Source organism: Emydura macquarii, unplaced genomic scaffold, assembly GCF_026122565.2.
Source record: "Emydura macquarii macquarii isolate MOO-44397 ecotype Brisbane River unplaced genomic scaffold, CSIRO-AGI_Emac_v2 contig_3249, whole genome shotgun sequence".
NCBI classification, from domain to species: domain Eukaryota; kingdom Metazoa; phylum Chordata; order Testudines; family Chelidae; genus Emydura; species Emydura macquarii.
In genome coordinates this window covers 712,865-740,641 of record NW_027133386.1, presented here as the reverse complement: position 1 = coordinate 740,641, position 27,777 = coordinate 712,865, and the positions used below count along the sequence as shown (strand labels likewise).

The window sequence follows — 27,777 nt, the reverse complement described above, 5'->3', positions numbered from 1 at the left end:
CAATGTGAAATAGACATCTTGAATACATCCATAATTTCTATTTCACACCTCGCACATGAACATGAGTGTTGTCATCTGACCTAGCACGTCACAACCTCTGTAACAGCACCTGCCAGGGCCTATCCCACGTGGATTATTGTGGTTTAGACACACTGATGTCAAACGATATAACAAATGCCCCCCCTCCTCCCTATCTACCCTGTGTGACACCTGCATCCTGCCTCCCGCAGGGTCCGGCCCGGTTCCCAACCCCTGCTAGCCTTGAAGTCAAGTCCGCGAGAGCCGGGGCCAACCCGTGGGCGGGCAGGGACCTCGAAGGGCTGGCGAGCACCTGTGCACGGATCTGGAATGGCGCTCGGCGTCTCTCTGCCGACGGCTCCAGGAGGGAACTGCCCCCCTCAAAATGAATCCCGCCTGCTCCCAGGAGGAGGGAGAAAAAAACGTTCTCCTCCGAGGACGGGACGAGAGGCAATGGGCCCCAGTTGTGGGGTAGGTTCCTACCCAGCTAAGCACTGGAATAAATCACCCGAGGAGGCTGTGGGATCTCCATGGGGGGAGGTTTCTGAGAGCAGGCTGGACAGACGCCTGTCAGGGATGGTCCAGTCCTGTGATTCTGCGAATTGACATAGATTTAGGTGGACATCCATGCTTCTAAACGGATCCGCCTGCCTGGCCGTGGGTTATGTCTGGCTTGCCAGGGGTTTGCCTCAGTGCCACGCGACGCTGGGCTGGAGAGGTCAGCGCTTCGTCAAATCAGCCAGGACGGTGGCAAGACGGCGCTGAGATCTCGCACCAGAGCACAGGGCAGGGGCCGGCGTCGCTGCGTGGGGCTCTGGGACATCCAGGGGTGGAAGGTCACGATGGTCTCACTCGGCCCATGGGTCTGGGAATCCAGGTGCAGAAAAGCCCTGGGACGTTCGTGACGCCTGTGACCAGGTGCGGGGGAAGCGTTAGCCACATCCGCAGGACAGGAAGGAAACTGCCCCCCCCCCACCGCCCGGGATATGGGAGCGGCTGTGATTTCCCCAGGGGCATTTCCACCCCTGGCCCGTCCAGGTGGGGGTTTCTGGGCAGCAGGATGGTGGTGACCCGCTCAGTCCATATAACCCAGGGCTGGGGCAGAGGCTCCGTGCCATCCCCGTCCGGCTCTGAGGATGCAGCTCATCGTCCTGGTGCTGCTCCCCGCAGCCTTTCTCCTGCCCCCTGGGGCACAGGCTGGTGAGCGCAGGGGGAGCGGGGCCCCTGGGGAGTGGGGCCCTCGCCCGGCCAGGCAGGGAAGTCCAAAAGGGTGTCGGGGCGGGGGGCAGGGCAGCCCCCCGGGGCCGGAGGGGAGCTGGCCGTGCGCGGGAGGAATTCATCTTCGTCGGCCGGGAGAGCCATGGCTCTGCGCCTGCCCCCCGAGAAGGGAGTTTGTTAGGGACAAATATTTCTTGTTTAAATTCCAAAGGGATTATATATTTACATGCATATATCTCAAAACTGCAAACTTGGGTTCTTTACAACCCTTTAAATGTTTCTGCCATGAAGAATAATCACAAAATAAATCCCTTGTCTCATCTGTAGTGGATTTTGCCAGATTTTCCAAAAGATTTGTCGTCCCCACCCAACAGATTTTTCTCTTATCATAGAATGATAGACTCATAGAAGATTACAGTTGGAAGGGACCTCCAGAGGTCATCTAGTCCCACCCCCTACTCAAAGCAGGACCAACCCCAACTAAATGATCCCAGCCAGGGCTTTGTCTTGGAACGAAGCTTGGGGGTGGATGTCTTTCTTTATGACAGATGCGGCAATTTTGTAATCCTATCACTATAAGGCAACATTTTCAAAGTTTTAGCACACTGATCTCACACTGGTTTAAATCCAGAGTAACTAGAGTCTATTACCCTCATCCTGTTGTGTCAGTAAAATGTGACTCAGACCTTGTAGAGTAATTCCAGTGTAAAATCAGCCCAATTGTGATTAGAAATCAGGTCTAGAGGCAGAGAAATTTCCATATGAAAAACTGGGACTGTGTATAAGGAAAGAAACCAGAGATAATGTAGGAAAGGAAATGGGTGCGTCTGTGTCCAACTCCTTGGACCTCGGTTCCGTTACCCATTCGCACTGATTGCTGCACACATCCAATACTTCCAGACCTAAGTGACGCACAAAGACCCCAGGGCAGACGTGACGTTTCAAAGTTTATTGACAGGTGACATTGTTCAAATGGCCGCAGGCTCTGTACATCTTGGGAGGCCAGCGCTGGGTGTTCTCATGGAAGGGTTGGTTCATCTGGATGTAGCAGAGATTGTAGAGCGGCAGGTCAGCGACGTGCACAGGAGACTGGGATGAAATCAGGAGCTCAGGAACTTCTCCTCCTCCTCCTCCTTCTCCTTCGGTGTGACCTCTGTGCCCTCATCTCCTTCTGCCATGTCGTCTCCGTCTCCTATATCGACCCCCGCGGCCTCCCCTTCGTCGTCTCCTGCAGCGGCTCCTGCTCCTGCTGCGTCTGTATCTCGCCATTCCCTGAGAGGCTTCTGGCTTCCAAGCTCTCAGCAGCAGGAGGCAGCTGCCAGCCTGGCCTTGGTGGGATTCCCTGAGCTTGGGAGTCGAACTGGCAGCTCCAGCCTTTATAGACAGAGGCTGGCCAGCATGTCACACAAGCACCGTGTCACTCGCCTGTGATGGACTAAATGGGCCTGTCCCGATATGGCCGGAACATCACGTGCAGAGCCGCGTGTCCGTATAAGGAAACATCCCACAAGGTTTGACCATCTATGGCCATCAAGTCCCACCGCCACAGCGGTGCCCATGGCGCCCGAGGGTTTGTCCATATATGGCTGTAAAACGGCAGGAAATGACACAACAGGAAACGATGGAAATTTTGAAAGTATATGGGAAATGCTCCATAAGGATCATTAAAACGTTATGCCTGCACACAGCACTAGTTTGTGCTAAGCTGCGGGATGGGGCATGCTATAAAATAGAGATTCTCCTGGGGATTGGAATGAAACGTTGAGTTTTTCTGTAAAACAGAAATTCTGAAAAATTTCATTATGGAAATATTTAATCATTTCATTTCGATAGAGTTGACGTGCTTTGTTCCATCTTTATCATTTTGACTTTTATGTTATAATTATAACAATAATTTATCATTTAAATATGATATATTCATGTACTGTAATTGTATTCATAGTTCTGCTTTGCTGAATATATATTTTATTATATACGGCTACATTCTGTTATCCAATATGATGAATAAACAATTTGAAATGATAATATCCAAAGGAGGTGATTGAAATGAATGGGTTCAATAACTGTTTGAAAAGATTTGTGTTCTTCTCCCATCAGTTTTTCTCTGGCAGTGGAGCCTGGGAATGGGTGTCTTTCTCTCGCACAGATACAACATTTTCACATTCCTTCTGGGCTCGATTTGAAGGCAGCAAGGGTTGCAGAACCCACCACATCCTTTGGTCGGTTGTTCAAATGCTGAATCAGCCTCCCAATGAAACGTTTGTGATCCTTTCTAACTTCAGTTGGCCTGACTATAATTTCCAGCCATTGGATCTTGTTCGGCCTTTCTCTGCTAGATTAAAGAGCTTTTTAGTACTGTTTTTGCCCCTATTTTTGATGAGTTTAAACAGATTGAGCTTTTTAAGTCTCTCACTGTAAAGCCATTTTCTTCTTTTTGTAATGTCTCTCTTTCTTCTCTTTGTCATCTCCAACTTTTCAACATCCTTTTCACAATGTGGACACCAGAAGTCTAGTGTTCGTCTCACCGGGGCCATGAATATTGATAACCACTCCCCTGTTTATACATCCAGTGGGTTAGCCCTTTTTGCCACTACAGCACACAGGAGCTCATGGTGAGTTGCTCCTTCACTGTGACCCCTAAATCCTTGGCCAAGACACTGCCTCCCAGGTACAGCTATTTTGCAAGATCTCTCCGGTAGCCACTGAGAGGCATTCCTGGACAGAGGACTGATCTCCTGGGATAGACTCCACCTGAGTAGGGAGGTAAGTAGATTCTGGGATGGAGGTTGGCACAACTGCTGAAAAGAGCTTTAAACAAGGAATCCGGGGGGGACGGTTGGGAGATGATCATATAATCTCCAAGTCCGATTTTAACATTGAGAGGGAGAGAAAGCAAGTAAGACAGGACGCCGCAAGGGGGTAAGAAAAGCAAGGCTAGGAGAATGGACGTTACCGTGTGGATACCAGTCAGGTAGGCGATCCTGGCAGTAGAATGACTGCACTCGATCGGGTGAGGAATCTGGGCAAAGCGGAGCAGCAACAACTAAGCTGTCTGCACACCGATGCAAGGAGCTGGGGAACAAAACGGAGGAACTAGAGCTACTGGTGCAGGAAGTGAAACCAGATATTGCAGGGATAAAAGAAACCTGGTGGAATAGCAGTCATGGCTGGAGTACAGGTATGGAAGGGTATGTGCTGCTCAGGAAAGACAGAAGTCAAGGCAAAGGGAGTGCCGTAGCATTGTATGTTAATGATGAGATAGACAGTGAAGAAATTAAAAGTGATGGAATGGATAAGACAGAGTCCGTTTGGGGAAGAAAGCTACCAGAGGCTCCTCAGGGTGCTACAGTCCCCCAGGATCTGATCTGGGTATGGATAGAGACCGCCTGGGAACTGTGTGATTATAGGAGACTTTGATTTCCCAGCTATACTCTAGATCAGAGGACAAGTGCTACTAATAGTGGTAGGGCCTAGATGTTCCTGGACGTGACAGCTGACAGATTTCTTCACCAAATAGTCACCAAACCGGTAAGAGGAGATGCCATTTTAGATCTGGTATTGGTGGGTAGTGAGGACCTCCAGAGAAGAACTGGTTGTAGGGGACAGCCTTGGTTTGAGTGATCATGAGCTAATTCAGTTTAAACTAAATGGAAGGATAAACAAAAATAGGTTTGCAGCTCAGGTCCTTGATTTCAAATGGGGAACCTTAAAAAAAATTGGGGAATGAGTACAGGGAAGTGGCCTGGGCCGAAGAACTCAAGGATCTGAATGTGGCGGAGTCTGGGAATGACTTCAAGTCCAAGTTGCAGAAACTCTCTGGAGCCTGCATCCCAAGCAAGGGGAAGAAACTCATAGGGATGGTTGCAGACCAATCTGGGTGAGCAAGCATCTCAGTTAGGGGATTAAGAGAAAGCAGAAATCCTACGAGGAGTGGGAGATGGGAAAGATCAGCAAGGAAAGCTCCTGGGACGTCAGAGAGTGTAGGGGAAAAGTGAACACTGCCAAAAGCCAAGTAGAGCTGGGCCTTTGAAAGGGAATTAAAACCAATAGTAAAAGGTTCTACAGCCATTTAAATAGGAAGAAAACAAAGAAGAAGTGGGACCGCTAAGCACTGAGGATGGGGTGGAGATTTAAGATTATCTAGGCATGGCCCAACATCTAAACAAAAACATTGCCTCAGTTTTTAATGAGGCTAATGAAGAGCTTAGGGGTAGTGGCAGGGGGGCTAATGGGGACGAGGATATGGAGGTAGAAATTACCCCCTCTGAGATGGAAGTCAAGATCAAACAGTTTAATGGGACTAAATCAAGGGGCCCGGATAATCTCTGTCCACAAATATTACAGGAACTGGCACATGAAATTGCAGGTCCCATAGCAAGGATTTTTAATGAATCTGCAAACTCAGGGGTCATACCCTCTGACTGGAGAATTGCTAATATAGATCCTGTTTTTAAGAAAGAGAAAAAGTGATCTGGAAAACTACAGCTCTGTTAGTTTGGCCTCAATTGTATGCACTGGAATGGATTTTGAAAGAGAAAATAGTTCAGGACATCGAGGTGGACAGTAATTGGGAGAAAATGTAACCTGGTTTTACAAAAGGTAGATGGTGCCAGACCAACCTGAGCTCCTTCTTTGAGAAGAAAACTGATTTTTTAGACAAAGGGATGCAGTGAGTCTAATTTACCTGGATTTCAGTGAGGTGCTTGATACAGTTCCACATAGGAAATTATTAGTTAAATTGGAGAAATTGGGGATTAATATGAGAATTAAAAGGTGGATAGGGAACTGGTTAAAGGGGAGACTACGGTGGGTCATACTGAAAGGTGAGCTGTCAAGCTGGAGGGAGGTTACTAGTGGAGTTCCTCAGGGATCGGTCTTGGGGCCAATTCTATTTAGCATTTTTATTAATGACCTTGGCACAAAAAGTAGGAGTGTGCTAATACCGTTTACAGATGACCCAAAGTTGGGAGGTATTGCCAACTCAGAGGAGGATCGGGATATCGTACAAGAAGATCTGGATGACCTTGTAAACTGAGTAATAGAAATGGGATGAAATGTATTAGTGCAAAGAGCAAGGCCATGCGTTTAGGGACCAAGAAGAATTTTTGCTCTAAGCTGGGGCCATATCATTTGGAAGCGACAGAGGAGGAGAAAGACCTGGGCATAGTGATTGATCACAGGATGTCTGTGAGCCGCCAAGGAGATGTGGCCACGAGAAGGATCAAGGTGTAGGCGTCCAGAGTCCGGCTGGAGCCTGAGCTCTGGGACTATCCCACCCCACAGGGTCCTAGAGCCCGGGCTCCAGCCTGAGCCCAGACATCTACACAGCAGTGAAACAACCCCCAGCCGGAGCCCCGTGAAGCTGAGTCGGCTGGCCGCGAGTGGCTGGTTGCTGAGTTGACATCCCTCACAGGGGCCTTGGGAGGGTAAATATGGTAAAGACTGAGGTGCTCAGGTGCTGCCATGATGGGGGCCAGAAAAATACCGGCGCTAGACAGATACACAGCGTCAAATGTCAGCCTCAGGGCTGTGTGTCTGAGAGCCTGTGGAAAGGGTGGTGGATTCTTCAGCTCATCCTGGACAATCTAAGCCTCAACCGCGCCTGCCCTGGCTGCAGCTAACACAGACTATGGGGCCCAGACATTGGCTCTGCCTTATATGGTCATTTCGAGCTGACCTGGGATGCTACAGCCATTGTTTGTTCATAGCTGCCCCTTTAAATAGGGGCCAGTGAGACGCCCCTCAGCAGCTCCGGATCAGCAGCAGAAAAGGGTCGGCCTGGCGGCGCCCCCGAGAGATGCTCCTTTCCCCGGAGTTTTAACACCACCCCAGCCGCAAGACCATGGCAAGATGCCCCTGCGTGCCTCCTACCCGGAGGAACCGGAGGAAGAGCTATGGGGGGTACGGGGGGCCCAGAAGGAGAACCAAGCGTGGGAGGAGGCGGCGGCGGCGGAGAGGTAAGTGGAAACCTGACTGAGCGTGTCGTCGCTGTCTTCGCTGGGACAGAGACTAGACACAGCGAGCTGCTGCTGGGTGTCCGGTCACTCCTTGCCGGCCCCAGTGTGAACGATCAACTTGAGAATGGCAGAGAGCTGAGTCTCCAAAACACCCTGTTCCTCATTCCCTCTGTCTCCTCTCCCTAGTGTTCACAACGCGCACGGTCTACTACTATCGGAGAAAGAGATAACCCGCACCGCCTCCTCTTCCCCGGCCTAGGAGCTTGTGGACAGGCCCTGAGCCGTCACCGTCAAGGCACTGGAAGAACCTCCCAAGCTCCAGGAGCCATCCTCGCCGAGGGGCAATGCCAGACTCCCCATTAAACTTGTAGCTGCATTTCCTGCTCCTGGTGCCAGTGTTATTCCGTCGCCTTCCTCGGGCCCGCACAGAACCGGCTAAAATGTCCAAGTTACAAAAAAAAAAAAAAATACTTGAGAACAAACAGGGAATTTTGGAACAAAATTTGTCCTTCGTGTTCCTCCGAGTTCTGTCAGTGCAAAGATCCTGCAGGAGCACGGTTCTAGTCATTTAAATGAACTGAATATTTTGAGTTCCACTGGGCCAAGTGTGTGAGTTCCATGAAATGGGTCCATCTCCGGCTACTGCAGATTAACTCCCTATCTGAGCACCTCACAATCTGCAGTGAATTTATCCTCCCCACACCACAGAGGCCCCAGTCCTGAACTCATTGGCCCAAGTTGGCTATATCCATCGAGGAGGAGGGAATTGGACCAGGGTGTTCCTTTAAACTGTGATTGTGGGGCTCAATTCTGTGCACATGCCTGCCAGCTCCCTCCTCTTCTGAAGCTGGGGAGGCCCTTCTGGGTTACTAGATGAATCCCCTTTGGGGTCCATCAGATACATGGGGACCAGATCGGTCGGAATGCAGCGTTTGCAGGACCGAGGGCACCTGTTAATTCCTAGGTGCACAGATATTCAGGCCAGGCGGGATGATTAAGTCACCTAGTCTGCTCTCTTCTGTAGAGCACATTTATGGAGGGGATGGGCTGATGGGCCAGCCTCGTTTGACCATTGACTGATCTTTGACTGCTGGTGGTAGATATGCCAATGGCCAGTGAAGGGATGTTAGATGGTGGGTTCTGAGTTACAACAGTGAATTCTTTCTGGGTGTCTGGCTGGTGAGTCTTGCTCACATGCTCAGCATTTAGCTGATCGCCGTATTTGGGGTCAGGAGGGAATTTCCCCCCAGGACAGATTGTGTTCTCCCCATGAAAGTTCTTCGATGCTGTAAACAAAACCCCTCTTGACCGCCTTGTTGATAAACTACAGCACTGAGCTCTTTAAGTCTCTCCTTGCAAGGGATTTTCTATGGCCCTCGAATTAAAACAAATCCTGAATCATATTCCCCATAAAGATTCATCTGAACACTGAAAGTCTATAGGGGTTTACTAAAGAAACCTAGGGGGAAAGCCTGTAGATAGGCAACAAGGCAAAAGTCACAGCAAGCATTGCATTGAGCTGATTTATTGATCAGTGGCTCCTGTTGCAGGTTCTCTTGGTCTTGCCAGGTGGCCCGGTTCTCCCGTCAGTTGTTTTGTGATGGGGCAGCTGCTCGTTCTCATGCTGCAGGCACGGGAAGAGAGGGTGAAGTCGACAGCTTCAGAAAATCAGACTCCTCCTGTAGTAGGAAAAGCGTCTGACTGGGGAGAGAAGAGAGAAGGGGATGAGTGCGGGCCAGCCAGCAGACCCCGGAGCTGAACCCTGCTCCGATTGCTTGGGACAAATTGCTCTTGGTCGGCACATGCGACATACGCGCCTTCCCCCGCTTCGTTTTCAGTAACTTCAGACGGCCTCGAGAAACACGAAAGTCAAGTGGATTTACCTCTCCTTCCGCGTCTCCTTCTCCTCCTGGGTCTTCTCCTCCTGCTAGGCCGTGGTCTCCTCCGAGGCCTCCTTGGCCTGCATGGGCTGAGATGGTGTGTGTATCTGACCATTGTCTCTTCTCAGCCTCGCAGCCGCAGGTAGAGCCACTTGGTTGAACCCGAGCCTCTTACATTGGCTGATGTTCTTCGGAGTGAGCTGGCCAGCTGAAGCACAGCTGGGCCGTTGCTGGAGAGACTGACAGGTGAGACTCCTTGTGCATCATAATAGGTTTGAACTGGCTTCTCCCATATATGGACACGACCATACATGGACATGAAACTCACCTGGCCGGTCAGCAGGCCAGTCAGCTGGGGGGCCTCCATTTGTAAAAGTGGCCCCTGATATTGGACATCTCCAGGCACTGATTTCAGCCAAGCCCTTCTGCAAATCAGTTCTTAGGAAACCAAAGCCGGACACTCCAAAATTAGAGGTCACTTTGGGGCCCTCCTATTTAATCAATGTAATGACTCTGTTCAGCAGCTGATTGTGGACCCCGCTTCGGAGACGGGTGCCTTGGATAGCCCTAGGAACTGAATGACAAAAATACCTTTATCAAATTTAACCAAAATTTGTATCTTCTGGTGAAGCCCAAAGATTGTATTTATTACTGGTTCGTTAGTAGCACTACAAACACATGTAGAGATGGGCCCTGCTCCACCGAATTTGCAGTTAATGAAATCCAAGTTGGATGGATTTGGAACAAGGTTGAAATTAGCTTGTCTCGGCCAAGAGGTAATGTCTCTTTTTCTGGAATCTGGAATCTTGGGGGTTCAAAGGTCCCCCTGGTGCCCTCTGGATCCTGGGGCTCTTACCCCAGCTGGCATCAGCAGTGGGTAGAAACACCCCAGCACATCAGCCCGGCTCCGAGCTCATTAACTCCTCCTCCTCTTTGCCCCAGCCACGAGTGGGTCTCAAGAATATGCAAAACCACAGAGCCTCATGGGGTTTGGGGATGAAGGTCTACAGAGGAATGGACAGCCCTTTCGCCACCTGTCAGGCACCAGCCCCACTGACAGACTGAGTTCCAGGCCTGCCAGCTAGGGACCGCGCCACCCATGGAAGCTTTCCCCCAGACAAAGGGCTTTCCCAGTCACAAGGGTGAGGCGTATCATAAACTCACTTGGCTGACGGGGGTGCTGTATGGCTTAATTATTGTCCTGTGCGATTCGCTGGGTATACAATATTTCCGTCCGTCGAAATAGAACGCCACAGAGGAAAGAGTTGTAAAGCGGAAGAGGAAGGTGAGGATTTGCTGAGCAATATCTGGGAAAATAACCCGCGGGGGAAGGCCGAGGATAGATGTGCGAGGCCAAGTGAGGCGGGGCTGGCTTCACTGGGATGTCGCAGTCCCATTCCCGCCCTCTGGTGTAAGCCCTGGATGCTGCAGCAGTAGGTGCCGGGCTGCCCGTTGGTGGGAAGAGGAAAGGAGACTAAAATGCACGACGTTCTCGGAAGGCGGGCTGATGAACATTCCCGTAAAGCAGCAGGCGTGCTGGGCCGGCAATGCACACTGCCCTGCGCTGAATGACCTGCAGCGGGCTGGGCCTTTTGACTTCCCATATAAACAGGGGGATTGCTTGTCTCTAAAAAAGGTTTCACTTCGTGAATCTGTGTCCTCTTGAGGCAGCGTCCGCCTGGGAAGCGCCCTAGGATTGTTGGCTTCTGGGAGGGGGGGTACTCCCCACACAGGCCCTGCAAGAGCCGAGTTGGGCCAGGTAGACCCAATCAGCCAATTAGCCTGGGAGGAAAGCACTAATCAGGGGAGCTCACCTGTGTGTTTGCCTGAGGTTGCTGGTGAGCGGGGGGGTTGATACATCCCCTGAGACGGGAAAGCACACAGCGACCTGGCCAGAGAGCTGAGTCACGAAGAGGACGCTGCGGTTCCTGGAGCATGTGGCCGCTGGAAGAGGCGTTGGCCTGGCAGAGCTAATCCTCAGACCAGTCAGGAGGAGGTGTCATCCTGCAGCGAGGGAAGCCCCCCCGTCACAGCTGCATTTTGGAAATGTTTATTTAAAACTTGGGCCGATGCTGGACATGCAACTTGACCAGAACGTCTTCAGCCCCCCTATCTTTCGGAGGGCTTGTAGGAAAACCTGCCCCAGCAATATCAGTGTCATTGGCAACAATTCGGCTTTGGAGGGTGCTTGGAAACGTGACAGGGTCTGGGCGTGGGACAAACATCTGAGAAGAAAGTGCATCTTCTTCCTTCCACCCCGTCTTCGATCCCTTCCTTCCATAGCCCCCCACACCTACCCCTCCCCACGCCACCTTCATTTCCTGCTTCATTTCCTGCTTCATTTCCGGGCATGGTTTGGCACCCAAGCTCTCAGCAACTTGAGTGCCCCCCACTGCCCCCAACCTGTGTAGGCTGGGATGCCCTGAGTGTCTGAGTGGGACTGGCCGGTCTGACCTTTCTACAAAGAGGCTGAGTCGTCTGTCAGACAGTGCTGCGTCACTCCCTTTGATGGACCGTAGTGTGTTCTTAATGCTGTCATCTGAGGGAAGAAACAATTGGCCAGCACACCTCCCTCAGCTGAGAGACTCCTGAAGTTTGGCCCACCAAAAAACCCTGTGTATTGAAATGACCCCGGAAGGAAAATGTTGGCTCCTGTCTGGCCACCAAACAGCACTATAGCTAGAAATGACCACAGACGGAAAACCTCCAAACATTTGCCCAATCTGGCGACGAAAAAACTATAGCTATGAGATGGTCGAGGTCAGGATCCTGACAGAAGGAAGAAAGGAGAACAGCAGGATATGGACCCTGGACTTCAGAAAAGCAGACTTTGACTCCCTCAGGGAACTGATGGGCAGGATCCCCTGGGAGGCTAATATGAGGGGGAAAGGAGTCCAAGAGAGCTGGCTGGTTTTTAAAGAGACCTTATTGAGGGCACAGGAACAAACCATCCCGATGTGCAGAAAGAATAGCAAATATGGCAGGCGTCCAGCTTGGCTTAACAAAAAAGTCTTTGGTGAACCTAAACACAAAAAAGCAGCTTACAAGAAGTGGCAGCTTGGTCAGATGACTAGTGTAAGGGTCTGTTAGCCCCTCATTGAAACTGAGTGGGTCTCTTTGGTTGGCCATCTCTGGAGCGGACATAGCCCAGGGCCAGTGGAGAGAGGCCAGCTCAGGCCAGCCTGATTGACAGGGCGGGCAGGCTAATGAGGGAGCCAGGAGGGTGGGGGGATCCCAGCCCCCGTGTCAGCTGGAGCTGCCTGCCTGGGCAGACTGACGGGAGCTAGGGACAGAGCAGCCAGCAGCTGGAAGAGGAGCACAGAAAGCTGAATGGAGCCGAGCTGACCCGACCCACAGCAGCGGAGCAGAGGGGCATCCCAGAGAGCCGAGCACAGCTGCACGGAGCAGAGCGAGCTGGGGCAGGAGCCGTCTGGAGCCGGGTGCGGTGAGCAGCTGTGCAGAGCGAAGGGGACTCCGGGAGTGTGCGGCTACCTGCAGAGCAGGGTCTGACTCTGCATCCCTGCAGCGCAGCCAGGGCCTGGACCTTGGGTCTGCGACGTGTGACACAGACTGTGAACCCCAGAAACACTGTTTGTGGGGCCCCGGGCCAGGGGGCAGTGCTGGGGGTTTTCCTTTTACCTGTCTCCTCCTAAGGGACCATGGCAAGATTGGGGGTCGAGCAGCACACGCACACCCCAGGCCTCAGGAAGAGGGTCTGTGGGAAGGGACCCGATGGCCCAGGAGAGGACTCGGTTCAGCTGCCCCGCCCCGCCGCGTCTCCGCCTCTGTTAGAAGATAGATATTCAGGCCTGCCTGTAAAGGCCGGTGATTTTTTGAAGCATATTCTTAGCACTTAGCTCGTTACGGGGGGGGATAAAGCCAAAGACTCGAACTCGCAGGCCGCCTGGCTATGGGCCGTCTCGCCCTGCCACGCTCTCAGGCCTTGGACTTGGCCTAAGCAAAAGAGTCTTTGCTTGTCTCTGTCTGGCCCGCGACTTGCTGTAATCGGTGACGGTGGCGGGGCGCGACTGGCCAGAGAATTACGTGACACGCCGTGAGGGCGGGTTAACGGGTTGTCGTGTAACATTGTTCGGAAGACGAGGGGTTAAGATGCACCCTAAGAACTGAGGTCAAACGAAGTGTAGGGGGGAAACGTTTCACTGATGTGGAGAACTGGAATTAATGCTTGCCGGAGGATCCCAATAAAGCCATCGCTTGCCTGCTGCTGGACTCTGGACCTCCGCTTCTGTGAGCGAACCCAGAACCGAGGGGTGCGGGGGGCAGCAAGCGTGTTCATTTGCTTCTGGCTGTGAATCGAAAGGAAGTGACCAAAAAACACCCCAAAACCGAGCGGTGCTGGGACTGAAAATTCAACCTCAGCCTGGACACGTGGAGCTGCTGCTGGGTCGGCCGGCGGGAGTTCACCCGTACAGGGCCCGGCTGGGAGGGGAGGATGTGGCCAGGTTGCACCCCTGCCCCAGCTGATTCTGCTGCACTTTCCCCCATTGTGAGTCCAGCCCCCAGGATGCTGCAACCTCCTTGGGGGGCAGGGCTGGGGTCGCTGCGGCTCACTGGGGGGGGTCGGTAAATGTGGGAGAGGATTGGAACAGTCTCTTCTGGCCATGAAAAACCCACCTATTTATCCCCATCTATCTATCCCCGTACACCCCGCCTGTCTGTCTGTCTGTCTATCTATCTATCCCCGTACACCCCGTCTATCGATCCATCCCCCTTCATCCATCGCCATCCTCATCTATCAATCCGTCTATCCCTGTACACCCCGCCTGTCTGTCTGTCTGTCTATCTATCTATCTATCTAGCTCTCTCTCTAGCCCCACATGCCCCGCTCTGTCCATCGGGATCTCCGGGGTTCCCCTCCCCACGCTATGGCAGAACCAGGTCTCCTCTCTCTTGTCTCTAGGGGGCACCGGCTCCGATCTGCCCCCCAGGGCGCGGGGCTGGCTGACTCGGAGGGGGGCTGAGAATCAGAGACACTTTTCCTCGCATCGGGGGCCCTGTAAGAAGTGGGGCTGTCACAGCCGGGGGGGAGGGGGCTGTGGTCTCTGACCTCCCTTGCTCCCCTGGCTCGTGCCCTGGGGCAGCTGAGAAGGGCCAAGGGGCCAGCCCCCCCATAATGGCACTGGGCTGGGGCGAGAGCTAAGGTTGTGGTTAGCAGCTGTGCATGGCCGCCGGAGCACGGGGGGGTCCCCAGCGGTGCCTGGCACCCGGATGGGCAGCCCACGGTCGGGCCGGGCTACAGGGGCTGAGCGTCCCCAGCTGTGGGGGTCTGTGACCCAGCGGGGCCCGTGCTGCCCTCCCCCCCCAGCCCACGTGGTGGGGTTTCCGCCCCGCAGGTGCAAACGACACCCTGAGGTTTCCTGCCCCCCTTCCTGCAGCCGGCAGATCTGTGCAGCCCGGAGCCGAGCGGAGACCGCAGCGCCATCCCCTCCCCGAGACCATGCTGCTGCTGTTCCTGCTGCCCGGGGCCTTTCTCCTGCCCCCCGGGGCTCGGGGTGGTGAGTCCGGGGGGGCTCAGGGGCTGGAGGGGGAGGAGAGCAGCCCCACAGGGCTTGGGATCTTTGGGCACCGGCCCAGTGGTGTCCCCGGCCTCCGCAGAGCGGCATGGGAGCTGGCGGGGACCTGGGTGGGGTCCTTCCGTCCTCCAGCCGGGGACGTCTCCTCCTGGGCTGACCCCAGCTGCAGTTGGCCACCAGCTAGTCTGGCCGCTGGAGAAGGACGAGCCCCGGGTCGTCCCAGTGGGCCATGTGGCCCTTGGCAGGCCCAGAGCGGCAATGTGGTGGCCAAGAAAGCCAGGCGGGTGACTTCTGCCCACGCGACCCACGGCTGGCTGGGCATCACAGGGGCCCCCCTGCGCCCGTCCACAGGGGATGGATGGGGGGGGTTAATCCCCGAGCCCCGCGTTTCCCCCAAGGAGGGGACTTTTCACCCTGCCCCTGCCTCTCTGCCAGGGGGGATCGTCGGGGGGCGGGAAGCTGTGCCCCACTCCAGACCCTACATGGCCTTCGTGACGATCAAACCGTGGTGGGCCCCCGCCTACCACTGCGGGGGGTTCCTGGTGCGGGAGGACGTGGTGGTGACGGCGGCTCACTGTAACGTGAAGGGGAGGTAAGGACGGACCCCCCCCTCCTCCATCCCCTGTCCCCCGGCCCTCCAGCGCCAGGCTCGGGGCCCCGATTCCGGGCGACGTCGTCGCTCTCGGGCCATCCCCAGGCCCTGAATCAGACGGATCCCATGCACTGGGGGACAGCCCAGCCATAGCGGGTCCCAGGCAGCCTGGCCCCCGACTTTCCCCAGATGCGCTGTGCCTTGCACCACGGCAGGATTTGGGTGGGCGGGGGACTGGTGGGGGGGCAGGGCCAGGCATTGCCAAAGCAGGCCCAGCTGGCGGGAGCCCGGGGATCCAGGAAAGGATCCCAGCCTGCACCCCACGCTCAGGCCCGGCCAGTCCCCGTGTGCCCGCGCTGCAGGGTCACTGTCACGCTGGGGGCCCACAACCTTCGGAAGAGGGAGCCCAGCTGGCAGCGAATCAGAGCGAGACGCCGGGTCCCCCACCCCCAGTATGACAAAAGGACGACAAACAATGACATCATGCTGCTGCAGGTACCGCCCCCTCCCATCGCCCCGCCCCCCGTGACCTCACACTGCCGCAGGCACCGCCCCCTCCCATCGCCCCGCCCCCTGTGACCTCACACTGCTATAGGCACCGCCCCCTCCCATCGCCCCGCCCTGGGTCTCTCCATTGCGGGCGGGTCTGTTTGCATCCCCCTTGCGTGGCTGGCTCTCGCTGGGGCTAAATTTGGTCCTTTGGTTCCCTTCCCGCCCCCGGCAGCTGAGAACCAGGGCCGCGCTCACTGCCTGGGTGAAGCCCATCCGTCTGCCCGCGCCCTGGCCGGCCGTGCCGGTGGGCGCCAGGTGCTGGGTGGCCGGCTGGGGCCGGATGCGTTTCCATCCCCCCAAGAGCTCGGCCGTGCTGCGGGAGGTGGACCTGGCGGTGATGGCCAACGAGACGTGTGAACGCAGTTTGACCCGGCCGTATTACCCGGCGTCCATGCTCTGCGCGGGGGATCCCCGGGGCAAGAAGGCCTCGCTGAAGGTACAGATCCCGCCGGCCCTCGACACCCACCAATGGAGAGCACAGGAGCGCGACGCCACTGAGCCGTGTTTTGTTTCGCAGGGCGATTCAGGGGGGCCCCTGGTGTGCGCCGGGGTGCCCCAGGGCATCGTCTCTTGGGGGCCAGCCAACGGGATCTCGCCTGAAGTGTACACTAGGGTCTCCCGTTTCGTCCCCTGGATACGGAGGGCGATGCAGCGGCTGGCGGGGCTGGGAACCTCGCCTCGGGCCTGAACCGGGTTTTCTGCAGCCCCGGGGGAGAGGCTGGTCCGGAGGCTGAGATCGGGCTCCAGACCGGTGCACAGTGAGCCGTGGAAGGCGTTTCTGGAGCGCCGGGGGCAGACCGAACTGGACTGGCGTGCGAGCGCGTTTCCTGCAGCGTCACACGCGTGTGCCGACACAAAACTCCCATACTACGCCCCAGCAACCCCGGCTGCGTGTCCGATAGACGCAGACCGACACGGGGCTGTGTTTCCCGCCCCGCAGAGGCAGGCGTTCAGGGCCTAGACATCCGGGAGCACCTTGGCTCCAATGGAAGAAATCACGCCCCATGCTGGACGGGGCCAGTCGCCCGCGCCCAGGGGGTGTTGAGTAAACTTGTTAAGAGCTGGGGCGTCTTGCTGGAAGCCGTCGCCCAAGCCACCCGGAAGACGGAGACGCTGCCCACGGGGAGGGCGCCTCGTTGCGAGAGAAATCCTGATCTTCGCTCAGGGGGCGAGTTACCAAGCCTGCGACGCCTGGTTCGTCCCTTGATTTGTTCATCTGGCTGCGATTCCGTTCAAAGCAATAAACGGAGCCGTGCGTTTTTTCAGTGCAGTGTGCGTCTGCAGAGAGCTCGCCGAGCGTGACGGGGCTGGTGGGTCATCCATCCCTTTGGTAAACTGAGGAACGGATGGAGGTGAACGTGCAGGACGCGGGGGGCGGTGTATCCAGGAGTGGCTGGTTGAAAGCGCGCCTGCACCGGGCCAGGGGCTGGTTACTGGCCGGAGGCTGGGCGTGGGCTGACCCAGGAGCAAAGCGGGGTAAGTCGGGGCCCAGGGGTGAGGCCTGCGCTCCAGCCCCATCCGGAGCCAGCCGTGGCGGGCGGGGGGACACCCGAGCAAACCAAGGCAAGGAAACGGCGCCAGGAAAAAACTCCGTGAAAGTTACAGTTGTATTGATGGGTCATGGATCGAACGCGGCCCCACCCCAAAATTCCCGCCCGGCACGCGGCTGAGGGGCCGGAGGATGGCGGGCACCAAGGGGTACAGAGGTGTTTGGAGGATGGGGCTCGGCAGGTGTGCACCCCCTTTTGGCCAAAGCCACGCCCCTCCCCCTCCAAAGGCTGGTCCGTGCGGTTCCAACCCAGCCGCGGGGCAGCTCCGGGCACGCGGCTCAGCGGCTTCCTGGCTCTGGTGGGGCAGCGTCGCCGGCTCCGGGCTGTGTCTGTGCCTCCAGGTACGGCCCCTCCAGGCGGCCTGCGGGGGGAGGCCAAGCGGGGAGCGACTCAGTGGGGCTGGTGTGGGGGGGCGCCCGATGGGGAGCGTCACAGCCATAGGGTGGGGGGCACAGAGCCCAGGGAGCGGGGTCCGTCCGGGGCTGGGACACCCAGGGTGCTGCAGGGGAATCATCCGGGGGGGGGGGCGGCTCCCCTGCCAGGCAGGGCTGACCCCCCCCACCCCAGTGCAGCGCTACTGGCGCTGGGGGTAATAGGGGGTGCTGTGCTGCAGGGGCGGGGTGGGGGGCTGGGGGCGCAGGGTGGGGTACTGCAGGACACTGTGCCCTGGGGGCGGGGTGGGGGGCACTGGGGGGACACCAGGGGGGGCACCACTCACCTGGCCTCCCCCTCAGGTACCAGCCCAGGACGGCGGCTCCCAGCGCAGCCAGGACGCAGCCGGTGAGGGCGCCCAGGGACCCGGCCAGGCCTCGGGCCTGGGGTTCTGGAAAGGAGCCGAGACAGACTGAGCCGGGGCCCCCCCTTCGTTCCCCCCACCCCTGTGCCCATCCCCCCCACCTTCCCCTCCCCCTCAGAGCCCCCAAAACAGCCCCCCAGAACCCCCCCACCGTCCCCTCCCCCCAAAGCACCCCGCTGCACATCCCTCCCCCCCCCACGCCCCGCCCCTCCGTAGGGGGTGCCCCATTCCCAGCCCCTGCCCCCCAGCACTCACCCCAGCTGACCCTCAGGGGGGCGCCCCCCAGGCTGGCGTGTCTCACCACGCAGACGAGCTCCGTGGGGCCGGGGCCCCCCCGCCCCAGCTCGATGGCCACCCGCACCTGGAAGGTGGGGTCCCCGTTGGGCCGGATCCCGCTGGTCGTCTGCTGCCCCCGGGCCCCCCGGCCCCCCCACTTCCAGGTCACCTCGATGTGGCGGGGGTAGAAGCCCGTCACATGGCAGACGAGGCGTCGTGGCCGGCCCCGGGCCCCCGGCACGAGGGAGACGCTCGCCGTGGGCTGGGCTGGGGGGGTGAGGGAGAGAAAAGGGGTCAGCATCACAGGGGAGAGGGGGGGCACCGGTGGGGCAGGGTTAGGGGCAGGGTGGTGTGGGGGTCCCCGGGTCACCTGTGGTCCGCGCGGCGAAGGGCGCGGTGATGCGGAGGAAGGTCCCGCACTGCTGGGGCGTGTGGGCGTTGATGCCGGCCAGCGTCTCCCGCTCGCGGTTCCAGCGCTCGGCCACGCGCCAGGCCGCCCGGTGCACCGAGAACCAGCGGTCCTGCTCCCCCCGGTACTGCAGCACGTCCTCCCCGTTCAGGGCGTACCGGGTGACGGCCCGCACGGCGCCACTGGCCTCGTCCAGCTCGCAGCGTTGCTGGACCTGCATGTAGTAGGGCTCTGGGGGCGGGAGGGGGCGTGAGCAGAGAGGGAGCGACATTCTCCCCTCCGTGGAACCCAGGCGTCCGGGCTCCCAGCTCCCCCCTGCCCTGAGCTCAGATAGAACCCAGGCATCTGGGCTCCCAGCCCCCCACTGCTCTAACCACTAGCCCCCACTCCCCTCTCAGAGCCGGGGTGAGAACCCAGGAGTCCAAGCTCCCAGCATCCCCCTGCTCTAACCACTAGACCCCACTCTCCTCTCAGAGCTGGGGCGAGAACCCAGGAGTCCGGGCTCCCAGCCCCCCCTGCTCTAACCACTAGTCCCCACTCCCCTCCCAGAGCTGGGGAGAGAACCCAGGAGTCCGGGCTCCCAGCCCCCCCTGCTCTAACTACTAGACCCCACTGCCCTCCCCGTGCCAGGGAGAGAACCCAGGAGTCCGGGCTCCCAGCCCCCCCTGCTCTAACCACTAGTCCCCACTCCCCTCCCAGAGCTGGGGAGGGAACCCAGGAGTCCTGGCTCCCAGCTCCCTCCTGCCTCCTTTGAGCCACCCGAAGCGGGTGCTGGGGCCCGGGACTCACCGGCCGTCGGGGAGCTGGCGTTCACCGCCCGCACCAGGGCCTGGTACTCGGTCTCCACCCAGGGGTCCCAGAACATGCAGCGGGCGCTGCTGACGCTCCAGAACTGGTGGCTCTCCCGGTCGGCCTGGGCGTAGCCGTTGCGCGGGGCCATCCGCCGGCTGCCGCTGTCGTAGGCCGAGAGCGCCAGGTCGTTGACCTGCAGCAGGCTCTGGCGCTTGGGCAGGCCGGGGGCCGCCTGGGGCGAGATGATCTGGGAATGGGTGAAGTGGTGAACCTCTGCGGGAAGGAGAGAGAGCGGGATGGGAATGGGACCCAGGCGTCCGGGACAGCACCCCTGGGGGCCCTGCAGCTCCCAGCCCTGGGGGAGAGAGAGCGGGATGGGAACGGGACCCAGGCGTCACTCACCCGGGGAGACGAGGGCGCCGAGGGAGAAGAGCCAGGCAGCGAGCAGAGCCGGGTGGGCCCCGGGAGCCATCAGGCAGCAGAGCGGGGCTGGCAGCTCTCCGGGGCGGGACGTGGGGCTGGGACCCGGCCCTGCCTGCGCTCAGCTCTCTGCCGCTCCAACAGGAAACACCTGCGAGGAAACCCGGACCCACAAACCGACCCGGAGCCGCCCGCCCGCCCGCCTGTGAGGGGGCGGGAGGTGGGGCTGGCGTCGGGCGTGGCTGGGCTGAGGGGCCGGGGATGAGTCGAAGGGCCTGGCTGTCGTGCTGCGTGCGGAGGAACGAACCGCAGCGCGCCCGCCCCCTGCCCTACTTCTGCCCTGCGGCAGCACATCGTGCCCAGCGGCTTTCCGGGGCGGGAAAGGGTGGCAGCGGCGGGGAGCCGGGGGGGTTTCCTTCGTGCAGCCGGCTTCGGGACACGGCACGCACCAGGCCCGGGGCGGAGGGGGCCAGAAAGGGCCAGTGGGCGAGTGTCTCTGCCAGGAATTTCAGCCCTTCGCCGTGTGACGAAGGCCAGATGTGAGGGCATTAAACCCCCAGGTGTTAGAGCGTTAACCCCCCAGATGTCAGGGCATTAAAGCCCCAGATGTCAAGGCGTTAAAGCCCCAGATGTGAGGGCATTAAACCCCCAGGTGTTAGAGCGTTAAAGCCCCAGATGTTAATGCGTTAACCCCCCCGCTGTTAAGGCATTAAAGCCCAGATGCTAGCGCGTGGACTGGCAGGGTCTGCTGCTGGAGCCGGCCAACCTGTCGGATAGCCGGCTGGCTGCCCGCGGGGAGATCTCCGGGACCGGCACCTGGCCTCGATAAATAATCACGGGCCGGGCAAGCAGGGACATGGGAGAGCTCAGCTGACGAGCCGGAGGGCGCAGCACTGGGGGGGCTGGGTTTATACCGGGCAATGGGGATGTCCGTGTTGGAGGCCCCCCCCACGAGATGAAGCTCAAAGCTGAAGTGCTGCTGGCAGATCCGGCGCCTGCTGACGAAGCGCGAGAGAGGCTGGCAGCCGGAGAGCCGGGGCTTCCCCTGAAAGGCCGAGCCGGCGCTTGCGAGCCGCTTCCTGCTGTTTTCCGCCAGGACGAGGCCAGGCCCGGCTCTGCGGTGGGACCTCCGGGGGCGGGCGGCTCGGGACAGGGTTGGAGGATGCTGGTTGGGGCGGCATGAATGTCCCTTCCGCACAGCAGTGGGGCAACCGAATGGGTTTTTTTTTAATTTTGCGTCAGAGAAGCCTGGGCAAAGGCAGCCAACGGGTGCTTTGGAGCATCGCCAAGGATCGGTTCCCCCCCCTTCGCGCTAGAGGACAGGCCGGGGACCCTTCAGGAAAGCCCTTAATAGAAGCGAAAGGCCCTGATGGTCTGAGAGCCCCCATCCAACTGAGACACAGGGGGCTGGGGGTCGAGCGTGAGTGGGGGGGACCAGCCTGCCTCTCCCGGAGCGCCCCAGGCGCCCACAGAGACGGTGCCCCCCACTCCAGCACCGTCCCGGGACACGTGGGCTGCAGTATCTCCCTGGGCGCACAGTGTCCCCCCCAGCCCAGGTGGGAAACACGCACAGCAAGCGCTGGGGGGGACGGACCCTAGTAACGCCATGGCCTGTAGGAGCGTGGGCACGGGACCTGGCTAGATCTGACCCCCCTAGATCTAAACCCATGAGGAGCCAAGTGTGGGGATGGCTTGCCTAGTGCTGAGATGCAGCCAGCTCTGGGGTGGGGCAGCTGGGGAACAGCTGCCTATAACGCTGCCCTGGGACAGCTCGCTTGGTGCTGAGATGCAGCCAGCTCTGGGGTGGGGCAGTAAATGTCCAGGCGGGCAGCAGTAGCAGGCTGTTGTCCAGTACATGGAGTGACCACTAGAGGGCAACACGCATGCCATCCCTGCTGGCCGCCAGTCAGGAACCAGCCGCAGTCTCGCTGTTTCCAGCCCTTTGGAGGCGTTGTCTGGGGAGGGACGGCCAGTGGTATTCAACGCCTCCCTTGCCATGACAGGCAAGTAACCGCCTGGCCCCAGCTGGGGCAAATCAGGATTGCTGAAGTGGGGTCCAGGGGCCCCCTCCCCTGTTGGTGCTGAACGGCCCGAGGCGGAGAAACTGAAATCCGTGTGACGGCCGCAGCCTGCTGAGCTCTCTCCCCGTTGATTCAACTCACGGCGACGGTCTTGCACTTCGAGCATCCTCTGGAGGATGGCTTACGGGCAGGGGCTCGAGGTGCTAGGTGCTGTACCAGCGCTTGGGCCGAGCGCACAATCACAACCGACAACATGGAGACAGGAATGGAGCTGGGGCGCCCGAAGCCCACGGATTCCAGTGGGAGTAAGGCGCCTAAATAGCCTGGAGGATCGTCGTTCCTCCGTGCCTCAGTTTCCCATCTGTAATGGGGGGTGAGAGCACTTCCTTCCCTAGAGTGAAGCCTGTGAGATGCTATGGAGACGGGGCTGGATTAGCCAGCGAAGCGGCCGACAGCAGGTTTATTTCTAGCTCCGCACGATTGTTCCTTTATTTTAAAAACCAGCTCGCTGGCAGCTTACCTGGAGAGGGCGAGGGAAGGGAACCAGCGGGACTGCTGGGCCAGCAGTGGGGGTGTTTGACGTCATAAAAACCTAGCAAGAAAGAGGAGGGGATCTTCAATCACACACGTGCCTGGCCGACCCCAAACCTTCAAAAAACCACGCCCCAGGGTGTCGCCCCAAATCCGCGGCTTTGCTTCCAGATCCTGCAGTTTTTTCCCTGCCAGAGAATAAGAATAATCAAGGCCGGATTGTTTTTATCTGCCTTGTGTTTCCCGAGCCATTTGTGAGCTTTTCCCCCCCACAGACACGAGGGCTGGAAAGTTACTTTTAAATACCAGCCAAGCAAACACAGAGATTCTTGCATCTTCCCATGATACCAGGAGCCGGGGCTCGCCGAAAAGCATCAAATACCAATTGACTCCCAGTAAAATGGGGAGAGTCCCCAACTCTGGGGAGGTATTAACACGAAATTAACACGTATTAACAGGGGGTTTAACACAAAAAGTCCCCAGCGTGCACAGAGCCCAGGATCGCGACCTGCAACGTGCCGCGAAGCGATACGGGGCTGAGCCGTGCGGACGCAAGGGGTGCCCTGATCCCAACCCGTAACGACCTACACAGGGACCAATCAATCACTGACGGGCTGTTCGATCTAGCAGAGGAAGGGCTAATGCAACCCACTGGCCGGAAGCTGAAGGTGGACGAATTCAGACTGGCTGTAAGGCATGTAAAAATGTAATGGGAACAGTTCTCCAACGGTCACGGTGGATTCCCCATCAGTGGCAATTCTGAAATCCAGCCTGGGTGTTTTTCTAACGAGCTGCTTTAGGGATTAGTTGTGGGCCATTCTCCAGGCCTGGTAGCCTTTGAGTTTGATCTTTTTTTGGTGGTAATTTCAGCAGATGAGAGCCATATATTTTTTTTAAGTTTATTTTTTCTGGTTTTCCTCCAATTAAATTTTCAGCGCTGGTCCAAATTCGGGGCCTTACGCATGTTCTTTTCAACGTCTATTGGTTTCCAATTTGGCGCCGGCGGGGAATTAGAAGGCGCAGAACTGTTCAACGCGAGGCGGCGCTGCCATGCTAAAATATAAAGCTCAAAACCCCGTCACAGCCCGTCTGACGTCAACCGATGCACAGCCGCTGTCCTTCACTCAGACGCGGCAGCGTCCTCAGGCGGCGTTGTGCTGGCTTGGCCTCACCGCGAGGGAAATGTGCTCCCCTGGGCGTGCGCCGGGTGCAATCGGGATTTACCGACCTGTACCGATTCCAAGCTGGTCTCCCAGGAGGTCAGACGAGACGCACACCAGGGCCCCTTCCGGCTCGGAAGCTGGGAAATCTTTATAAGCGCGTGGGGCCGTAGCAGCGTCTGCCCCCCCCCGGCCCCGTGACATCGCCCTCCCGCAAACAGAGCAGCGCGGTCTCTGCCAAGGCAGCGTAGGGAGGGTATTTCGTCCCCGCCGGTGTTGCTCAGGCCAGCGGAGGAGCAGGGGCATTTCTGCCCTCTGGGGTGTGTGACATGGAAGCGGACGCAGCTGGGCCGGGCTGGGGGCTTGTTCTAGTCCGGGCCCAACTCATGGGGACCGGCTGCCGCCAGGGGACCCGGCTCCTTCCCTCCCCGGCCTCAGGGCAGAAAGGCCCCTTGGTTGAAGGGATTGGGACACTCTGGGTCCAGTCCAGGAGCCGGCCCCAGGGAGCAGGGAGGAAGGGGGGCAGAGTTTTCTGCCTTTGTAACCCACTGGCCCCCCACTCCCCGCCCGGAACTGGGACAGAACCCAGGCGTCCGGGTAGCTGCTCACTGCCCGCGGCCCGGCCGCCACTGGCCCCTGTGCCACTTGCTGCAGGGGGGTTTCCGGGGCAAACCCCCAGCCCCCTCTGTGTGGACACTCCTGGGCCCAGGGCCCTCCGGGGTTTCCCCGCGGCGTCCCCGCCCGCGCCCTTGTGCAATGGGTCACGGGGAGCAGCCGCAGAGGAACAATAGCAGCCCGTGAGCCACCGCAAACATGGGCCTTGTCCTCCTGGCAGCTGCTTATCACGGCTCAGCGGGGGCCAGCCCGGGAATCTTTGCTCTGCCCCGCACGTGACCCCCCGAGGCACCCGCCCCCCCCGCCTCCTCGCCCTCCGGGGTCAGAGCAGCCCCTGGCCGAGGCTTCCTCATGGTCACCCCCCTTGGCGGCTCCCTGGTACTTTGCTCTCCTGGTCCCGCAGGTGGGGAAACTGAGGCACAAACCTCAAGGACAGGTCAGGTCCCTTCTGACCTTCTAGTCTATGAGCCAGCCGGGCCCCCCCATCCGCCATGCTCCAGCCGCGGCGCCTCGTTCTCTGCCGCGGCCAGGGCCCACTGCTTAAACCCTTCAGACCCACTCGCCTGCCCAGAGCCAGGAAGGGAACCCAGGAGTCCGGGCGCCCGGCCCACTGCCAATAACCCCCACTCCCCTCCCAGAGTCAGGAAGAGAACCCAGGAGTCCGAGCACCCCGCCCCCCCTGCGCTCACCACTAGCCCCCACTCCCCTCCCAGAGCCAGTCAAAGAACCCCGGAGTCCGGGCACCTGGCCCACTTCCAATAACCCCCATTCCCCTCCCAGAGCCGGGGAAAGAACCCAGGCGTCCTGGCTGCCAGTCCCTGCCCCCCAAACCAAATTCTCTGTCCACTGGTTTGAATGGGAGCTGAGCACGCAGGGTCTCAGGCCCCCCATCTGCGAGTGAGGGCAGCCCATGGCTGATGTGGGGTAGGGCCCGGGGGGCGAGCGGGGGAGCGAGGTGCTGTGTAGGGGGCAGAGCAGGGCGGGGGGGGGGGGACACACACGAGGTGGGCAGGGTCTGTGCTATCTCTCCCAGGCATCGAGATAACAGCCAGCAGGGAGCCGGCGGCTTTTCATCAGGACAGTCCCTTGGCAAACAAACCGGCCCAGGGGAAGCACCCACGTGACAGGGAGCCCGGACGCCTGGGTTCTCTCCCCGGCTCTGGGAAGGGGGGAAGGGGGTCCAGTGGATAGAGCGGGGGGGGGCTGGGAGCCAGGATGCCTGGGTTCTCTCCCTGGCTCCGGGAGGGCAGTGAGGCCTAGTGGTTAGAGCCGGGGAGGGGCTGGGAGCCAGGACTCCTGGGTTCTGTTCCCAGGTCTGGGAGGGCAGTGGGGTCCAGTGGTGAGAGTGGGGGGGGCTGGGAGCCAGGACTCCTGGGGTTCCCAGGTCTGGGAGGGCAGTGGGGTCCAGTGGTGAGCGTGGGGGGGCTGGGAGCTAGGACTCCTGGGTTCTCTCCCTGGCTCTGGGAGGGCAGTGGGTTCTAGTGGTTAGCACTGGGTGGGGGGGACTGGGAGTCTAGTCCCCAGCTGGGGACGGGAGCGCAGGGTCTGGTGGGTCAGGAGCGGGGGCAGGAGTCCGGACTCCTGGCTTCCAGCCCCAGCTCTGGGGTCGTGCTGGATGGCAGGGTGCTGTGGGGCCCCTGGAGTCTCCAGCTACCCTGCGGTTCCCCTGGCCAGTGCCCCAGTGACCCAGGACGCCCTGCCCCACCCAGGATCTCCCTGGCCCCTGAGTGGGAGGAGCGTCCCCCCCGCCCCTTCCCGCAGCCGGGCTGTATATAGCCGGGCCGGAGGGGAAGGAACCAGAGATTCTCCGCTCAGTCCCCGGATCCGCCTCTCCCAGGGGAGTCCCAGAACTGGGGTAAGCCGGGAACAGACCCAGCCGGGGGGAAATGCAGAGGGCGGGTGGCTGCGGATTGACCCCCCGGGGGGTGGGGGTGCAGGGAACAGAATCTGGCCTGGGCCCCCCTTTGCAGACAGGGGCAGGGCCTGGCGGTCCCTGGTTTCCACCCCAGGGCCGAGACGGGCTGTCTACACACGACCGGCGCGGTGCATGTACGTGTAGATGCGGCTGGAGGGGGTTTGCCCCTTGGCCGCCCGCCCCGCCGAGGGGCCCTTGACCCCGCCCTGCCCGCACCGGGGTTGGGTCGACGCCGCCACGGCGCCGGGGGCGTGGATTTTCCGGGGGAGACATAGCTATACAGACCTACCTCCCCCGTGCAGACCTTAGGGGATGGGGGGCTGTACGGGGTGGGACCCAGGACTCCTGGGTTCTATCCCCAGCTCACGGGGGCGTGTGTCTGGCTGGCGGGCGGAGGACAGGACTCAGGGCTCCGGGCTCGGCACTAATTCAGATTAGACACCAACTTCTGTTCTCTCTAACCGAAATCTGGAGTGACTCCACAATGACTTCTCCAGCTGCGCCCGCAGGGAAAGGGAGAGCAGGGCCCGGGCAGGATGCTGGGCTGGGCGAAGGGGAGATGGGGGCAGACTCCCCAGACGGGAAGGAGGGAATTGCCCCTTCCCCGCCTGCCCCCCAGGGCCGGGATAGGGCTCGACTCCTCGTCACCGTGTGTCTCTCTCGCAGGCCGACCGCCATGGCTGCCTCCCGCCCGCTGGTCTGGCTGCTGCTGCTCGGCTGGTGCCTGGCCCCGCCGGCCCGCGGCCAGGGCCCGGGCTACGAGAAGTTCCTGCGCCAGCACCACGACCACCCGCGGAGCCCGGCCGGGCGGGATTACTGCGGGGCCATGCTGCAGCGCCGGGGCCTGGCCCGGCCCTGCAAAGAGACCCACACCTTCATCCACGCCCCCAAGCCCCAGATCCAGGCCGTCTGCGGGGCCGGGGGGGTGGAGTACTGGGGCCGGCGGCGCAGCCGGGCCCAGTTCCCCGTCACCACCTGCAGCCTGCGGGGCCCGCCGTGGGGCCGCTGCAGCTACCTGGCCCACGCCAACCACCGCTTCCTCGTGGTGAGCTGCGACCCGGCCGGCTGGCCCGTGCACTTCGACGAGAGTCACATCATGTGAGGGGGGCCGGGACCCCCCCTCCCCGCCCCGAACTGAACTGAGCCCTGCTCGGGTGGCTCTCCGGGGCCCGGCGGGGGAGACGCCCCGGAGGCTGGTGAAATCGGCGGTGCGCCTCGCCCGGCGCCCCCCGTCCCGTCCCATCCCGCCAGAGACGCCGAGGGACTGCCCGGGCCACGTCCATGCCTCCCCCCCCGGCAGCCCAGCCACGGGACGCACTGCAAAAGGCGTGGGGCAGGGAGGGGACCCAGTGCCAGGGCCTCATGTGTCTCGTCCTCTGCAATAAACCTGCCCTTCCGCCAAGCGGCTGAGTCTGTGTTTCCCGCACGCCCCCTCTTTCCTCCCCGTTCCCGGGCCGAGCCGCGTCCCGCCGCCCGGGGGACAGATCAGGCCGGCCAGGGAGCGAGCGGGGCAAAGCGGGACGCGCCGCTGTGAGAGACAG

The 27,777-nt window shown here is 59.6% G+C and overlaps 3 protein-coding genes across 3 annotated transcripts; 2 read left to right on the top strand and 1 right to left on the bottom strand.

Annotated features, from left to right (window-relative positions):
• The first annotated feature begins 14,531 nt into the window (after window positions 1-14,531).
• Window positions 14,532-17,009, top strand: LOC137142825 (mast cell protease 1A-like). The gene is made up of 5 exons (XM_067532291.1): window positions 14,532-14,589; window positions 15,043-15,199; window positions 15,562-15,694; window positions 15,924-16,187; window positions 16,269-17,009. Exons 1-5 carry the CDS (start codon window positions 14,532-14,534, stop codon window positions 16,437-16,439), a joined length of 783 nt encoding a protein of 260 aa, XP_067388392.1. The 3' UTR covers window positions 16,440-17,009.
• Window positions 17,010-17,373: 364 nt separating this feature from the next.
• On the bottom strand, window positions 17,374-20,108 carry LOC137142785 (HLA class II histocompatibility antigen, DP beta 1 chain-like). Its single transcript, XM_067532245.1, has 6 exons — window positions 19,977-20,108; window positions 19,572-19,847; window positions 18,744-19,013; window positions 18,353-18,640; window positions 18,020-18,124; window positions 17,374-17,662 (listed from the first exon to the last, which is right to left on the bottom strand). Exons 1-6 carry the CDS (start codon window positions 20,044-20,046, stop codon window positions 17,580-17,582), a joined length of 1,092 nt encoding a protein of 363 aa, XP_067388346.1. The 5' UTR covers window positions 20,047-20,108; the 3' UTR covers window positions 17,374-17,579.
• A 6,804-nt stretch (window positions 20,109-26,912) lies between these two features.
• LOC137142824 (ribonuclease-like) lies at window positions 26,913-27,338 on the top strand. Its single transcript, XM_067532290.1, has one exon. It carries the CDS (start codon window positions 26,913-26,915, stop codon window positions 27,336-27,338), a length of 426 nt encoding a protein of 141 aa, XP_067388391.1.
• Window positions 27,339-27,777: the final 439 nt, after the last annotated feature.